This window comes from Tasmannia lanceolata, unplaced genomic scaffold, assembly GCF_043159265.1.
Source record: "Tasmannia lanceolata isolate RefF3 unplaced genomic scaffold, GAP_Taslan_0.1 ptg000015l, whole genome shotgun sequence".
Classification (NCBI taxonomy): domain Eukaryota; kingdom Viridiplantae; phylum Streptophyta; class Magnoliopsida; order Canellales; family Winteraceae; genus Tasmannia; species Tasmannia lanceolata.
Genome location: NW_027518692.1, coordinates 2,145,162 through 2,164,286, shown reverse-complemented (window position 1 = coordinate 2,164,286; position 19,125 = coordinate 2,145,162). Strand labels below are relative to the sequence as shown.

At 42.1% G+C, this 19,125-nt stretch overlaps 1 protein-coding gene across 1 annotated transcript in view; it reads right to left on the bottom strand.

Moving 5' to 3' along the window:
• The window catches only part of LOC143846657 (agamous-like MADS-box protein AGL104), a 75,731-nt gene that overhangs the window by 18,076 nt on the left and 38,530 nt on the right, over positions 1 to 19,125 (bottom strand). The window contains exon 11 of the mRNA XM_077355148.1: positions 17,077 to 17,111. Within this exon, the coding sequence (XP_077211263.1) occupies positions 17,077 to 17,111 (35 nt within the window). The remainder of the gene's footprint in view (positions 1 to 17,076; positions 17,112 to 19,125) is intronic.

Below are 19,125 nucleotides of genomic sequence, written 5' to 3'. Positions count from 1 at the left end.
TTTTAATCCGGTTTTAAATTATTTTAAATTTCGGCCATTTTTAATAAATATCAAAATATTTTAAAAATTATTGAAACTCTCCAGAATTAATTTCCAATAATAAATTGAATTTTTCATGAGATTTTTTTTTTGAAAAAAGGTTTTTTTATTTATTTTCTAATCATTTTTCGTTTTACGTGCCGTAATTCCTTTTCGTATTAAATTAGTAATTTTTTGAAAATTTTCTTTACAAACCAGTAACTTAGGTTACTGGAATGTTAGATAAAAATTTTAAATTAGTTTTGCAAAGTTTTAATATGGTTTTGTAATTTATTTTAATAAATGGGTTTTAATTTGTAGGAAACAAATTCCCCTTTTCTATTTAAAAATCGATTTTATGGAGGTGATTTAATTTTTAAGTTTTGAAATTTTGATAGAAAATTTTATAATCTATTATATATCTACTGGAATTTTTTATTTGATTTTAGGATACTATTAGGTTTGCTTTTTAAGTAATTCTTTGGTTTCATCCGATTTTTGTGTGAATTTCAATTGGCATCAAATCGTAATAAAAATTCATGAAAGTCATAGAGTAGTCTAATCTTATGATTATATTTATTCTGTGAAAGTTTGGATTAATTTCAATTTGATATGCTACAAGGTGATGTGTTAATCTATAATCTGATTTAAATTTTGGAAAATCAGAAATTGATATCAAATCTTAATGATAATTCATGAAACTTTTCCAGTAAGCTACAACTATGCATATCTTCTTACTGGAAAAGTTTTAACTGATGTGGAGTTTGATTGCTTAGGGTTACTGTGTATTCCTAACAATCTGGTCTTAATGATATTAAATCACAATTTAATAGCATATCAATACAAAAGTCAGTAAAAATATCCAAAAAACCTTAACTTTTCATCATAAATTCAATCCCTAACTTTTTGAAACAGAAACCTTAAGGTTCATAGATTGCCTTTGTAAATTGGCTATGCTGTGACAATTTAACTACCGAGATCGTAACCATAATCGTATACTAATTGCGATCGATCCAGCATAATTGGAGTGCGTAAATTATAGTATGATATTGGCTCCGAGGTTCACTGTCCACGGAAATCCTGAGAAATATGCCAGGCAATAAGATACTATAATTTATGTGCTAAATTATACAAGGGTTGAGAGCACGATTCCCTTCCATGGTTGTGATTCGAGGTTGAAACTTGCGAACCATAGAGCCTTTGGTATTCCTTAGATGTTTAGGAACCGAAAATCCTTGAAATCTAAAAATCATTAACTTCAGCAAATTAAATCAATTTACATAATGTCTTTCGGAACCGTTGGATTGCGGTTTCCATCGTAAGAACCATTAGAGCCCTATTTAGGAACATTTGCGTCATGTCGTGTCCTAGGTTTTAGGGAGTCCTAGAGTTAGGAGTCCAGCCTCATCACGGGCGTTTGCTATGGATAGCAACCGTGCCATAGATCTAGTTACACTAGTCACCTCACTTTTCTCATAGGACAAGCCTAGTTACCTAGGATGTAGGTTCACCTGCATTAGTCAAAGGAATGTCTTGCACTTAGATAGGACCATATAGCATCTTGATGAAGTCTTAGGATAATAAAATCTTCAACTTGAATTAAATAATTTCTCTTAAAACTGTTGAAACAGTCAATCCAGTCTAGATCGGTGTCCTAGATGAGTTAGGCATAAGTAGCTTAGTTCAGGTGCACCGAACTACGTCGACTCTGATCCCAGTGAGGCTTGGGTACATAGGCAGCTTGGATGTCTGATGGCATACCAATCACGAGTCGGCTCCACAACAAATTGTGGGGTTTTGTATATTAATTTTCTTGTAAATTCTTAATTAAATTATTTAGGATCTTCCATGAAATTAGAATTTTAGGAGAACTTTCACTTATATTGAATTCAAACAAATTAAGAAATCAAGATACACATTTAGGATCTACATTGAAATTAGATCATAGGATGCATGTCACGTAGTTAGCACACTAACATAGAGTTAAATGAGCAATTTAAAAGAAATTCAAAAGAGTTAACTTTTGGAATTGAAGACCGATTATCGGGCAGGAATGGTGCATGTGGTGGATAACTCCCCATACCTTCCATTCTTGTAACCAGGTAACGAGTCTAGATTTCTGGTTAATTATGGGTCCTAGATCCCACATCTAGGTGGAGACTCTGTCACTCTCTTTTGTGTGAAATTCGGATTGCCTTAGTGATCCCAAGTTCATATAAAAGATGAATTAAAATCAATAATAAAAGAGCACACGCCAATCGCGTGGGTACGAGAGACCAAAAGAGAGCGTGGCGGCTCGCGCCCCACCCCTCTCGCGGGATCGGGTCCCACACTTACTGCCATACAGACATGATCTGTCTAACCATTTTTCTGCATTATGGGTCAAATACTTTTTCCATTCAGAAGCAGCCTTGAGGCGAAGGTGGAAGTACTCTTGTACTTTCCATATAGTGTGATCGACTAGAGCCGCGATCGTAACTCCCGTTTACCCTTTAATACGTTGTTGAAGGACTCCGTGGCATTAGTTGTTAACATATTCCACCTAGACTCTTTAAAGTATACATTAGCCCAGTTTTCTTTAGGAATCTCAAATATCCATTTATCTGCTTTTGCATTCTTCTCTTTAATACATTCCATCGTCTCCTTATAGTCTCTCTCCCTTAAAGCATATGCGGCTCTCGAAAATAGTTTGCAAAGTATTTGACTTTTAAAGGTCTTCAGGAAATTGGCATTGAGGTGACGAATACAGTAGTTATGGTATAATCCCGGCAATGCTTCGTCTATAGCTCTAGGCAAACCCTTCATCCGATCAGAGGAAATAGTGAATTCGTTGTTGTTTTTTTCTGCTGATATCACCCTCTGGCGGAGTAAAAGAAGAAACTATAGCCAACTCTCATACATCTCATTCTCAACCACTGCATATGCTAACGAAAATAATCCACCGTCACCATCTACTGCAGTCGCAGCCAATAAAATTCCTTTATACTTGCCTCGCAAATGTGTCCCATCAATTAGTATCAGTGGTCTAATTGTTCGACTGAAGGCGAGTATGCTAGGGCCGAATGACCAAAATAAACGACAAAATGTATTATCTCCACCCGTCCATAGCTCCCGACTTCGATATACACACATAATGGTGCCAGGATTGCATCTCTCCATCTCTTCAGCATATGCAAGAAGGATGCAGTAAGACGCCTCGGCATTTCCACACATTATTCCGTGTATAATGACCTTCGCATTGAAAGCCTTCGCATAGCTTATGGTTACACCCCACTTATCATTTATGTATGCTCTTATCAAAGTAGGCCTCACGTCTTCTGGGCGGGGAAATAACCCAAGGCAGGTGTCTGCTGCCCAAGCTGCTGCGACAAACCTCAAAGTATGTGAGCATGTATGCTCTGGCACAAACCTTTTTACCATAACATGATCCAAATAATTTCTCCCACTGATCTTCCTTATCAAAGTCACCTTCGCACTCATCTTCCTTATCAAAGTCACCTTCGCGCTCACTGTCCTCAACAAAGTCATCATCACCAAATGAATCATCACCCTTTATACTGTTACCATCCTCCCATTCAATGCCATCACTAACATGCATATCACTACGGAAATCCCTGCTGAACTCTGCATCGTGCCTGCACAGTAGGGATTACGTTACAATGAATATTGTATGAGACACACATAGAACGGGCCAAATAAATGTAATTACTAATTAGAAGATTACATGGCAGTGCTCATATTGACTTGTATTTTCCTCTGTCTCATTAAAAATAGGGTCCTCGTAGTCTTTGCTTCAAGTCCACTGAATATCTTTTCGGATTCCGAGCAATATTGGTATCTTTTCGGATTCTACCCAATATTGGTATGTTCTTCGGACCAGCAACGTCATTTTGATTAGGTGTTGCTGAGGCTGCACGGATGGAATTATTTCTGGGGTTCAATGGCGGTTCAAGAGGACGACAAGAAGGTTCACAAATATTTCCATATAAAATAGGATCTTCATAATGTTGATTTCTATCCCTCATATTCCTGACCAATGACAAATTTCACATGACCTAATAGTGTAATCGAATGAGAGTTCAAAGAATGAAAATTTCCACCTGAGTGAATATTTTACCTCCGGATGGGGATCGGTGCAGAACTAATTGCTGCTACTTTGTACTCTTTGGTTATGTACAGGCTCATACAATTGAAGAGGCTATTCTCAAAAAGCATCATCACCATAGCTAGGTCATCATCATTTCGAATGTCGTACAACAAGATTTGATATGGATCCACGACATATCGACATTTTATAGATTGTGAGATACCGGTTGCTGCGGTCCCAATTTTTTGGTGAACTAGAGACTCAAATTCTAAAAATTTTATATGCCGATTCACAATTAAAGACATATTCGTCCCGCCAATATACTGAAATGATACTTCATCCTTGAAGTACCCATCAACGTGTAAGGTAAAAGAAGCCATTCTTTCCACCATTTTCGCAAACCCTATTAGGATCAGAACCATTATTAAACCTTCATAAAATTTCAATACAAACTATGAACAACCATTTACAATTGTACAACCACTTTAGAATGTTAGAACCACAATTGGAACAACAAGTTAGACTCTTGAAACCACATTTTATACCTTGGAAGCACTGCAGAACCACATTTTATACCTCGGAACCACTACGGAAACACATTTTATACCTCGGAACCACTAGGGAACCACAGTTTATACCCCGCAACCACTCCGGAACCACATTTATACCTCAGAACCACTAGGGAAGCACATTTTCTACCCCGGAACCACTATGGAACCACTGTTCATACACCGGAACCACTAGGGAAGCACATTTTATACCCCGCAACCACTACGAAACCACATTTTATACCTCAGAACCACTACAGAACCACATTTTCTACCCCGGAACCACTAGGGAACCACATTTCATACACCGGAACCACTAGGGAAGCACATTTTATACCCAGCAACCACTACGGAACCACATTTTATACCTCGGAACAACTAGGGAACCACATTTTCTACCCCGGAACCACTAGGGAACCACATTTCATACACCAGAACCACTAGGGAAGCACATTTATACCCCGCAACCACTACGGAATCACATTTTATACCTCGGAACCACTAGGTAACCACATTTTATACCCCGCAACCACTCCGGAACCACATTTTATACCTCGGAACCACTAAGGAACCACATTTTCTATCCCGCAACAACCACGGGACCACATTTCATACCCCGCAACCACTAGGTAACCACATTTTATACCCCACAACCACTATGGAACCACATTTTATACCTCCGAACCACTACGGAACCACATTTTCTACCCCGGAACCACTAGGGAACCACATTTTATACCCCGCAACCACTCCGGAACCACATTTTATACCTCGGAACCACTAGAGAACCACATTTTCTACCCCGCAACCACTACGGAACCACATTTCATACCCCGCAACCACTAGGGAACCACATTTTATACCCCGCAACCACTACGGAACCACATTTTATACCTCCGAACCACTACGGAACCACATTTTCTACCCCGAAACCACTACGGAACCACATTTTTTACCCTGGGACCACTCGGGAACCACATTTTATACCCCAGAACCACTACAGAACCACATCTTATACCCTAGAACGACTTCTGAGCAATATTTTATACCTCGGAACCACTACGAAAACACATTTTATACCCCGCAACCACTCCGGAACCACATTTTATAACTAGGAACCACTAGGGAACCACATTTTCTACCCCGGAACCACTAGGGAACCACATTTTCTACCCCGGAACCACTAGGGAACCACATTTCATACCCCGGAACCACTAAGGAACCGCATTTTATACCTCGCAACCACTACGGAACCACATTTTATACCTCAGAACCACTAGGGAACCACATTTTCTACCCCAGAACCACTAGGGAACCACATTTTTTACCCCATTACCACTCCGGAACCACATTTTATACCCCGGAACCACTAGGAAAACACATTTTATATCTCGGAACCACTAGGGAACCATATTTTCTACACTGGAACCACTACAGAACCACATTTTATACACCGGAACCACTAGGGAACCACATCTTATATCCCAGAACAACTTCAAAACCACATTTTATATGCCGGAACCACTAGGGAACAACATTTCATACCCCGGAACCACTATAGAGCCATATTTTATACCCCTCAACCACTACGGAACCACATTTTATACCCGGGAACCACTACGGAACCACATTTTATACCCCACAACGACTACGGAACCACATTTTATACCTCGTATCCACTAGGGAAACCCATTTTATACCTCGAAACCACTAGGGAACCATAATTTCTACCGTGGAACCACTAGGGAACCACATTTTTTATAACCCAGAACCACTAGGGAACCACATCTTATACCCCGGAATCACTTGAAAACCACATTTTATACGCCGGAACCACTAGGGCACCACATTTCATACCCCGGAACCACTAGGGAACCATATTTTATACCCCGGAACGACTAGGGAACCACATTTTATACCTCAGAACCACTAGGGAACCACATTTTTTACCTCGGAACCAATTGGGAACAACATTTTTACCCCAAGACCACTCGGAAACCACAATTTATAGCCCGGAACCACTAGGGAAACACATTTTATACCTCGGAACCACTAGGGAACCATATTTTCTACCCTGGAACCACTATGGAACCACATTTTATACACCGGAACCACTAGGGAACCAGATCTTATACCTTGGAACCACTTGAAAACCATATTTTATACGCCGGAACCACTAGGGAACAACATTTCATACCCCGGAACCACTAGGGAGCCATATTTTATACCCTTGACTCACTACGGAACAACATTTTATACCCGGGAACCACTACGGAACCACATTTTATACCCCACAACCACTACGGAACCACATTTTATACCTCGTAACCACTAGGGAAACACATTTTATACCTCGGAACCACCACGGAACCACATTTTTTATACACCGGAACCACTAGGGAACCACAACTTATACCCCGGAACCACTTGAAAATCACATTTTATACGCCGGAACCACTAGGGCACCACATTTCGTACCCTGGAACCACTAGGGAACCATATTTTATACCCCGGAACCACTACGGAAACACATTTTATACCTCAGAAGCACTAAGGAACCACATTTTCTACCCCGGAACCCGTAGGGAACCACATTTTTTACCTCATGACCACTCGGGAACCACATTTTATACCCCGGACACACTAGGGAAACACATTTTATACATCGGAACCACTAGGGAACCATATTTTCTACCCTGGAACCACTACGGAACCACATTTTATACACCGAAACCACTAGGGAACCACATCTTATACCCCAGAACCACTTGAAAACCACATTTTATACGCCGGAACCACTACGGAACAACATTTCATACCCCGAAACCACTAGGGAGCCATATTTTACACCCCTCAACCACTACGGAACCACATTTTATACCCGATAACCACTACGGAACCACATTTTATTCCCTACAACCACTACGGAACCACATTTTATACCTCGTAACCACTAGGGAAACACATTTTATACCTCGGAACCACTAGGGAACCATATTTTCTACCCTGGAACCACTAGGGAACCACATTTTTACCCCGGGACCACTTGGGAATCACATTTTATACCCCGGAACCACTAGGAAAACACATTTTATACCCCGCGACCACTACGGAACCACATTTTATACGCCGGAACAACCACTAGGGAACCATATATTTTACTCCGGGACCACTCGGGAACCACATTTTATACCCCGCAACCACTAGGAAAACACATTTTATACCCCGCAACCACTCCGGAACTACATTTTATAACTAGGAACCACTACGGAACCACATTTTCTACCGCGGAACCACTAGGGAACCACATTTCATACCCAGGAACCACTAGGGAACCGCATTTTGTACCCCGCAACCACTACGGAACCACATTTTATACCTCAGAACCACTAGGGAACCACATTTTCTACCCCGGAACCACTAGGGAACCACATGTTTTACCCCGTGACAACTCGGGAACCACATTTTATACCCCGGAGCCACTAGGGAAACACATTTTATACCTCGGAACCACTAGGGAACCATATTTTCTACCTTCGAACCAGTAGGGAACCACATTTTATACATCGGAACCAGTAGGGAACCACATCTTATACCCCGGAACCACTTGAAAACCACATTTTATACGCCGGAACCACTAGGGCACCACATTTCATACCCTGGAACCACTAGGGAACCATATTTTATACCCCGGAACCACTACGGAAACACATTTTATACCTCAGAACCACAAAGGAACCACATGTTATACCCGGGAAACACTACGGAACCACATTTTATACCCCACAACCACTACGGAACCACATTTTATACCTCGTAACCACTAGGGAAACCCATTTTATACCTCGGAACCACTAGGGAACCATAATTTCTACCCTGGAACCACTAGGGAACCACATTTTTTATATCCCGGAACCACTCGGGAACCACATCTTATACCCTGGAACCACTTGAAAACCACATTTTATACGCCAGAACCACTACGGAACAACATTTCATACCCCGGAACCACTAGGGAGCCATATTTTATACCCCTCAACCACTACGGAACCACATTTTATACCCGATAACCACTACGGAACCACATTTTATTCCCCACAACCACTACGGAACCACATTTTATACCTCGTAACCACTAGGGAAACACATTTTATACCTCGGAACCACTAGGGAACCATATTTTCTACCCTGGAACTACTAGGGAACCACATTTTTACCCTGGGACCACTCGGGAACCACATTTTATACCTCGGAACCACTAGGAAAACACATTTTATACCCCGCGACCACTCCGGAACCACATTTTATAACTAGGAACCACTACGGAACTACATTTTATACGCCGGAACAACCACTAGGGAACCATATATTTTACCCCGGGACCACTCGGGAACCACATTTTATACCCCAGAACAAGTAGGAAGACACATTTTATAGCCCGCAACCACTCAGGAACTACATTTTATAACTAGGAACTACTACGGAACCACATTTTCTACCGCGGAACCACTAGGGAACCACATTTCATACCCAGGAGCCACTAGGGAACTGCATTTTATACCCCGTAACCACTACGGAACCACATTTTATACCTCAGAACCACTAGGGAACCACATTTTCTACCCCGGAACCACTAGGGAACCACATGTTTTACCCCGTGACCACTCGGGAACCACATTTTATACCCCGGAACCACTAGGGAAACACATTTTATACCTCAGAACCACTAGGGAACCATATTTTCTACCCTGGAACCACTAGGGAACCACATTTTATACACCGGAACCAGTAGGGAACCACATCTTATACCTCAGAACCACTTGAAAACCACATTTTATACGCCGGAACCATTAGGGCACCATATTACCCCGAAACCACTAGGGAACCTTATCTTATACCCCGGAACCACTTGAAAACCACATTTTATACGCCGGAACCAGTAGGGCACCACATTTCATAGGACGAAACCACTAGGGAACCATATTTTATACCCCTGAACCACTACGGAACCACTACGGAACCACATTTTACACATCGTAACCCCTACGGATTCACATTTTATACCCCGGAACCACTTGGGAACCACATTTTATACGCCGGACCCACTAGGGAACCACATTTCATACCCTACAACCACTAGGGATCCACATTTTATACCCCTTAACTTAGTACAGAACAACATTTTATACTCCGGAACCGCTTGGGAACCACATTTTATACGCCGGAACCACTACGGAACCACATTTCATACCCCGGAACCACTACGAAACCATATTTTATACCCCTGAACCACTACGGAACCACATTTTATACCTCGGAACCACTAGGGAACCACATTTTATACCCCGTAACCACTACGGAACCACATTTTATACCCCGCAACCACTACGGAACCACATTTCATACCTCGTAACCACTAGGGAACCACATTTTATACCCTGGAACCACTACGGAACCACATTTTCAACCCCGGAACCACTTGGGAACCACTAGGGAACCACATTTCATACCCCAGAACCACTAGGGAACAACATTTTATACCCTTGAACCTAGTACGGAACCAAATTTTATACCTTGGAACCACTGGGGAACCACATTTTATACGCCGGAACCAGTACGGAGTGACATTTTCTACCCTCGAACCAGTACGAACCAAATTGGGTAGAAACAAGTAATGGTCTTTTTCCAGCAGAGAAAATGGTGGTTCTAACTTTCTTTTAAAACCCAAAAAAATAATGGAAACAATTATACAACCAACATAGAACAACTTGGGTAATTTCTCTCTTTTTTTCAACAGAAAACAATGAAAACCTTCATAAAATGTTCAAACTCAACAAAACTGAAAACTTTCATAAAATGTTAAAACCCCACAAAATATGAAAACCTTCATAAACTGTTAAACCCTATTGAAGTAGAGGAGCATGGACCTACTTGGAGCTATGTTTATCACCGAAGTTCAAATTTCTCACAAGTAATGGTGTTTTTTTTAACAAAATACAATGGGATTGGAGCTTCCAAAGGATGGGAATGGCTGCACTGGTGTTTTTCACGTTGGCTGGGTGAGGAAGAAGAAAGAAAAACGTGGGGATTAGAGCATAAAAAATGGTGGGAAAATGAAAGTGGGGGTATATTTGTCCTAAAACTCATACTCTCTCACCTGACAGCCTTTTTTTACAATATTTAAATATCTACCTTTTATTCACAATTTAGCATAAACTTTGCATTTTTTTAAGCATTTGCCCTTCTTTTGATTTTCTCAAGAATTTCATTTTTATAAAACGAGAAACAAAAGGTGTGGAAATATCATTTTCTCACTAATTATCCTAAAAAAATTACATAATGTAATATTATATCTACAGTTCTACACTCCTTTACATTGGATCTTACCTTTTTGTTTGAAATTTTTGATTAAATGCCCATGGTATATTGGGAATGAAAACCATATCTACACTCTTATTTAGCGCTCTCTCTGCATTTTAATTATCAAAGGCTGTTCTAATTCCCAAAATGCTGCAAAATGGGACGGGAGAAGATATCCAGACTCCCTTGTTTTTATAATGGCACCCTACTTACTTTGTTTTCTTGTTAATTGTATAATTCCCACTTTGCCATCACCATCCAATTGAAGTCTCCTCACCAAAAACAAGAGTGTATATATTGTTTCCTTATTGGGAACTGTAAGAGCACTACAAGAAAAAGGGTTATTACTGACGCTCACTTACCGGCATTCTAAAAAAACGTCGCTAATATTGTATATACACCGACGTTTACTAAATAAAACGACAGTGAATTGATATTTTCTTGTAGTGGAGCCAAAGTAAACTAGTAGGGAAGTGATATTTTCCCCCCCTCTCACGGATAAAATCCCCCCTTTTAACGTTACCCGCCGTTAAGTTTTGAGGGCAAAGAATATTAGGAAACTGCTTAAGTTACGATCCTCTATATCATGTGTATATTGTGTAAATTAGGGAATGCCACTGTAAATTGGGCAATGAAGGTTCTAGATGTTAGCTGAAAAGGAAAACATATATATTCACTACTGTAGCTTACCTATTCCAGTGTGGTAATTACGATCCTATTTTTAGGATCCACTCTTATGTACTCTATATATGTACACAACCTCTGTACACAAATCAATAGAGAAATCCGATTCAACATCTTCTCTTTATGGTATCAGAGCAGTAAAGCTCCTTTTCCCTTTGAGGACCATTCTTCCGTTCTCTTACGAGACTATTTTTCTTTTTCTGTTGTCGGTAGCCATTTTACCGGCATCACAACTATTCTATCCTCTATCCTGTGGATCTTTTGTTTGTTCAAACAACCCTTTCATCCTTTAACATGGAAGGAAAAGGAGGAAACAGCAAGGTTGAGGACTCCAACAATCCATTGTTTTTGCATCATTCGGACAGCCCGTACGGTTCTTGTATCCCAACCGCTAACCGGTGACAGCTATCCGACATGGAGTAGAGCCATGGTTATGGCTCTCAATGCAAAGAATAAAACTGGCTTCATTGATGGCTCCATCAAAAATCCCACTAATTCAAAGGAACCTGATCGTGTGCAGTGGGCTCGCTGCAAGATCATGGTCATATCTTGGATTCTTAATTCCTTGTCTCAAGAATTGGCAAGCAGTGTTATTTACGCAGAAAGTGCACATGAGATCTGGTCCGATCTGAAAGAGCGTTTTTCTCAGGTAAATGCTCCTCGTACATTTTAAATTGAAAAATATATTATTTCCTCAACACAAGATCAATTATCTATTGCTGCTTATTACACTCGAATGAAGGCATTGTGGGATGAACTTGCCAATTTACAGCCCTTACCTAGTTGTACTTGTGGTGCCTTAAAGGTATTAACTGATTACCAACAGCAACACAGATTAATTCAATTTTTTATGGGTCTAAATCAATCTTTTGCTGCTGTCCGTGGGCAAATACTTCTTATGGACCCACTTCCTTCTGTTAATCGTGCCTTTTCTCTCATTCTACAAGAGGAAAGACAATGCGATGTGGAAGCTGAAGGACAACAGAATATGGAGACTACTGCCTTAGCTGCTAAATATGCGGGAAATTCTAATGATCGAAATAATCGTGAGAATAACAAGAAGAATAGTAAGGGTTCTCGTCGCCCCACTTGCGATGATTGTGGATTGGAGGGTCATACGATTGATAAGTGTTATAAATTAATTGGGTATCCACCAGGACATTGATTTTACAAGTGCATCCCGCAAGCAGTTGCAAATCAAACTATGCAACAGAAAGGTAACAATGAAAAGGCTAATGTGGAGAATCTTCCAGCCGGATTTCCATTTACATCCGATCAATGTCAACATCTACTATATATCTCTCATCAACAAACCTCAGGCCATTGCACATCATGCAGGTAGCATCCAACCAACTGCTACTCTTTCAGGTATATCACTAAGCCTATCTACTTCTCATGCATCTTGGATAATAGATAGTGGTGCCACTGATCACATGGTTAGTTCTGTGTCCCTTCTTACCTCCATCACATCAACTGGTGCTACTTCTGTTAAACTTCCCGATGGGCGAAGTGCCCCTGTCACAGATATTGGAACTGTTGCATTAACCTCTTCCTTTATCCTTCATGATGTTCTTTGTGTGCCATCCTTTCACTTTAATCTTATTTCTGTTAGTAAGCTCACTCTTACGTCTAACTTTCTTCTCACCTTTTCTTCTCAATCGTGTCTTATACAGGACTGTACCTTGAGGAAGATGATTGTAGCGGGTAGAGCGCAGGATGGCCTATATCATTTTTCAATCACATCTCCCTTGGCATGCACTTCTATTAGTTCATCTTCTGATGTTTGGCATAGACGTTTAGGACATGTATCCAATAAATGTTTACATTCAATGTCTAAGTTTATTCCTGATATATGTATTTTAGATATTCACCATTGCACTATTTGCCCACTTGCTAAACAACATCGTTTACCTTTTCCATTGAGTTCAATTTCCACAATGCTCCTTTTAAATTAATTGATTGTGATATTTGGGGTGGTTACAATACTGCATCGCTTTCTGGTGCTCGATATTTTTTCACTATTGTTGATGATTTTAGTCGTGCTACATGGGTTTATCTCATGGCTCATAAATTAGAAACCCGTTTCCTTTTGCAATCTTTTATTAAACTTATTGAGAATCAATTTGATCAGAAGGTCAAACAAATCCGTTCTGATAATGGGGAGGAATTCGCTATGCGTATGTTTTTTCGTGAACACGGAATCATTCATCAGGTTGGTTGTATAGCAACTCCACAGCAAAATGGAGTTGTAGAACGCAAACATCGTCATCTCCTCAATGTAGCTCGTGCTCTTCATTTTCAAGCCCATCTTCCTATCCGATTTTGGGGTGATTGTATACTTACTGCAGCTTATTTTATTAACCGCACCCTAACTCCTCTTCTTTCTGGAAAAACCCCATATGAAAGATTGTTTTCTAACAGACCATCTTATTCTCACCTAAAGGTTTTTGGATGCCTATGTTTCGCATCCACCCATGCCTTAAAGCGAACAAAATTTGACCCTCGTGCTACTTGTTGTATTTTCATTGGGTATCCATATGGGCAAAAGGGCTACAAACTTTATGAGCTTAGTACTGGGAAAGTGTTCACATCTCGAGATGTAATTTTTCATGAAAATGTGTTCCCTTTCAGTCAAATATCTCATCATACCTCTTCACCTGTCCTCCCCCTACCAATACATGATTGGTATTAATCCACCTTCCTCTCAGATAGAAATGCATGACCCCCCTCCCATGCCCCCCTCCTCACCTTCACTTCCTCTTCATCTCTCCAATCTTACCAGTCAACGTCCTCATTATTTACAAGATTACCATTGCAGTTTGGCCCTCCAACCTCTCGCTACTCAATCACCTTCCCTGGAGAATGGTCAGGTCGTAAGTACCCCTTATCCCTTATCTAATTACTTGTCTTATAATAATTTTCCCTTTCCCATCGTGCTTTTTCTGTGGCAATCTCATCTATTTCTGAGCCCAAGTCTTTTAAACAGGCTGTCAAAGATCCTAAATGGAATGATGCCATGGCTGTTGAAATCAGTGCTCTTGAAGCTAATGACACCTGGACTCTTACTGATCTCCCTCATAGCAAAATACCCATTGGTTGTAAATGGGTCTACAAAATCAAGTACAATGCCGATGGCTCTGTTGAGCGCTAAAAAGCACGACTTGTAGCTAAAGGATATAATCAAAAGGAAGGTTTGGATTTTCATGAGACTTTCGCACCTGTTGTAAAACTCGTTACGGTTCGGGTTCTTCTCACCGTTGCAGCTATTAAGAATTGGCACATGCATCAAATTGATGTCAACAACGCCTTTCTACATGGTGACCTGAATGAAGATATTTACATGCAAATTCCACCTGGTTTTCGTCGCCAGGGGGAGACTCGGGTTTGCAAGCTAACTAAATCATTGTATGGTCTTAAACAAGCTTCCCGTCAGTGGTGTGTCAAATTAACTACTGCCCTCCTAGATGCTGGATTCGTTCAATCTAAAGTGGATTATTCCCTTTTTACACGTTCTTCTTCAAACGGTTTTGCTGCCGTATTAGTCTATGTGGATGACATCCTCATAGCTGGAACTGATCTCGATTCTATTACATCTCTAAAGAAGTTTCTCCATAGCATATTCACTCTAAAAGATCTCGGTCGTCTCAAGTAATTTTTAGGTTTGGAGGTTGCTCGTTCTACGTGGTATTTTTCTCTTTCAAAGAAATATGCTCTTGAACTTTTTGAAGATACTGGTTTTGTTGGTTGTCGGCCTGCAAAGAATCCTATGGAACAGAACCTTCGACTCAATTCCACTGATGGTGATGTCTTGCCTGACCTGTCCACCTATCGCCATTTAATTGGGCGCTTAATTTACCTTACTATAACTCGGCCTGATATAGCTTTCTCGGTTCAAGCTCTCAGTCAGTTCATGGCCACACCAAGACAACCGCACTTAGATGCCGCTCACAAATTACTCCGCTATATCAAGCAATCTCCTGGTCAAGGCATTCTTCTTTCATCTTCAAGTAATACACAATTACGTGCATTCTGTGATTCTGATTGGGCAAGTTGTCCTGAAACGCGTCATTCCGTTATAGGTTATTGTATCCTCTTAGGCTCCTCTCCTGTTTCATGGAAGTCTAAGAAACAACGGACACCTTCACGATCTTCTGCTGAAGGCTGAGTATCGTGCAATGGCTACCACTTATTGTGAAGTAACATGGCTCCTTCACCTACTTCGGGACTTGTAGCTTCTGCATCCTCAACCGGCACTCATGTTCTGTGATAATAAAGCTACACTCCACATCGCCGCTAATCTGGTTTTCCATGAGCGCACCAAGCAAATCAAAATTGATTGCCACATTATCCGTGAAAAGTTACAAGATGGTGTCATTCGTACAGCTTATATCAACACCAAGGACCAGCCTGCTGATGTTTTTACCAAACCATTAGGTGTTGCTTCTTTCCAAGGCCTAATTTGCAAGTTGGGTGTCTGTGATCCTCACGCTCCAACTTGAGGGGGGTTATTAGGAAACTGCTTAAGTTACGATCCTCTATATCATGTGTATATTGTGTAAATTAGGGAATGCCTCTGTAAATTGGGCAACGAAGGTTCGAGATGTTAGCTGAAAAGGAAAACATATATATTCACTACTGTAACTTACCTATTCCAGTGTGGTAATTACGATCCTATTTTTAGGATCCAGTCTTTTGTACTCTATATGTGTACACAACCTCTCTACACAAATCAATAGAGAAGTCCGATTCAACATCTTCTATTTAAAGAAAAATGTTAAAAGTAGGGGTGTTCGTTCAGTTATAACCGAACCGAATAGACCGAAATTTGATAACTGAAATAATTTCGGTTATCAAATTTCGATAACCGAAACCGAACCGAAATTTCTAAAAACCAAACCGAAACTGATTAAAAATCCGGTTATAACCAAATAACCGAATAGTGGAAGAAAAAGAGGGAAAAAAGTAAAATCTCGGTTTAGATCGGAGAGGTAGGATCATCGTATCGAAATGATTTTTTGAGCACAACCTAATTAAGTTGTGATCAATCAAATGGACGGTTTTGGTCATCCTAAGGAGTGCCCATATAACACTTTTTTTTATTTTAAATAATGATTTTTATCATAATTTTGAGATAACCAAAACCGAACCCGAATAACCGAATTTCAAAAAAAAAAAAAAAACTGAAACCGAACCGAAAATGGAAAAAACCGAACCGAACCGACCAAACTAATTCGGTTCGGTTATTCGGTTATAACCGAATAATGAACACCTAACGGGTAAATTTATCCTCAAGGAGTAAACCATTCTCACAGAAACCGTTAAAGGGGGGCGGGGGGGATATCATTTCCCAACTAATATTGTATTTATGAGAATAAATACCTTAGAGGAACCAAAGAGTCAGATCCAACGAAAAACTGAGCAGAGTGATGGGACACAAATACGGCGTCGTTCTCAGATATCGCCACGTGTCGCCCATGCACAAGGAGAAGCTAGCCATCATGAAGAAAGACATTGGAAAATGATAAAGACCATGTAAACATGACACGTGTCACGGTCCAGGCCTCAACATCACGAATTATGGAAGGAAGTGGCCGGCGAAGCCACTCGCGCTGGCAAGACAGGGACGGCCCAATCCTGCAAAAGAAGGCTTTCTCTCCGTAATGATGAGAGGGGCCGCATGCCTCCCTTTAAAAAGGAAGGAAAGGAAGAAGAGAGAGGATCCACATTTTTCCTAAAGGATTTCCCCCATTCTCAAAAAGCAACCGGAAAAAGAGGCGAGGCACCAACATAGGAGACTAGGAACGCAATCCTGCTCTCCCTGCTAGTCCCCTCTGACCCAGTCATTCGCACACCAAGAAAGGAGCCTGCGCATTGGCCCTGGTAACCCTGATCAAAACCCCTTCCTCTTCTTGCTGTCCTTTATATTGATTGGTCGCAGTGGTCGTCCGGGACCCACCCCGGACCCCCTGACCCCCTTTGTTTGTGATTGCAGACCCCGCGGAGGCCCTCTACCGACCGTGTGATCACCGACCCGGATCCAGACGCCATCATACTGGCGCCATCCGTGGGACTCGTCGAGTACTGAACGCCTTATGGCGATGAGAAACCACACCCAACAACAAGAAACAGGGGTAATAACCAGGAGTCAAGCTCAGTGCGCGCAAACCAACAGCTCAAGCTCCCAGAGCCCAACTCACCACTCTCGGGCCGACACGAGCCCTCCTCTAGCACACCGCAGATGGTCCCCACCATGGAGATGTTCAACGAACTCCGTCGGGAACTACTCCAACGCTTGCCTCCTCCGGCCCCGGAGGGGCCCCCCCTGACAACGCAGAACCAGACAGAAGCCTATGACGAAAGCAACAAGGAACAGCCAGGGGGGCGTCATCTCCGGCAAAAGCAAGCGCCGACTCGCCGAACGCTGTCCCCGTCAACGAATAGCCCTTTGCCCCCCGTAGCTAGGGGACGCCAGCGGGACAGCGGGAAGCAGGCTACGCTAAGCCGCGCCCCCTGTCCAAGCTGCCCGTCTCCAGCAACTGCCCCTGGCTCGGGCGGAAGAAGTGGCAACCTCAGCGCAACCGTCCAGCGTGGACCCAATAGCCGACCTGCAGAGGCAGATTCGAGAGGTAAAGCTAGAAATGAAGAAGCCCTACGCCCATGGCATCCTCGACGAATGGGAAAGAGAAACGGCATCCCCATTTACCGCGGAAGTCTTAAAGACCCCTGCAGAAGCAGGCATAGACCTCTCCCGTTTCGGTCTGTACGACGGAAGCACTGACCCCCTTGAGTTCCTCCAAACCTTTAAAAGGGTAATGACGCTCCACGGTGCGTCGGACGGATTCATGTGCAGAGCTTTCGCCTCCCTGTTAAGAAAGACCGCTAACGACTGGTACATGAGATTGGAGCCCGACTCCATCGCATTCTTCCACGAATTCGGGAGGAAGTTCAGGGCAAGATTCGCCAACAACCGCCTCCGCCATGATCCAGCGGACGCCCTTTTAGCTCTCCGGCAGGGAAGAAACGAGACCCTAAGAGACTTCATGTTAAAATTCAACGCCGAATTGGCCCAACTTTCTAACATGGACGTCCAAATAGCGGTCGCCACACTAAAGCATGCCACCACCGATCCGAATCTCAAGCTGCATCTAACCCTCAACCCACCACGGGACCTGCAGGAACTTGAATCCAAGGCTGACAAGTTCGTACGGGCAGAAGAAGCCTGCGCCCGAGAGCGGAACCAGCCCGGCTCCGATGAAAGAAAAAACAACGACGGCAGAAGGATCCTGAGGCCGAGGGCCGAGGAGAAACAGGCGAGCCGGAACCCCATCCCCGTCTTCGAAAGACTGGGAAGCGCCCCGCTAAAGGTTCCCCTCTCCCATGTCCTACTAGCCATCAGAGATCAGGGTCTCCTGACGCCCCCCCCAAGCG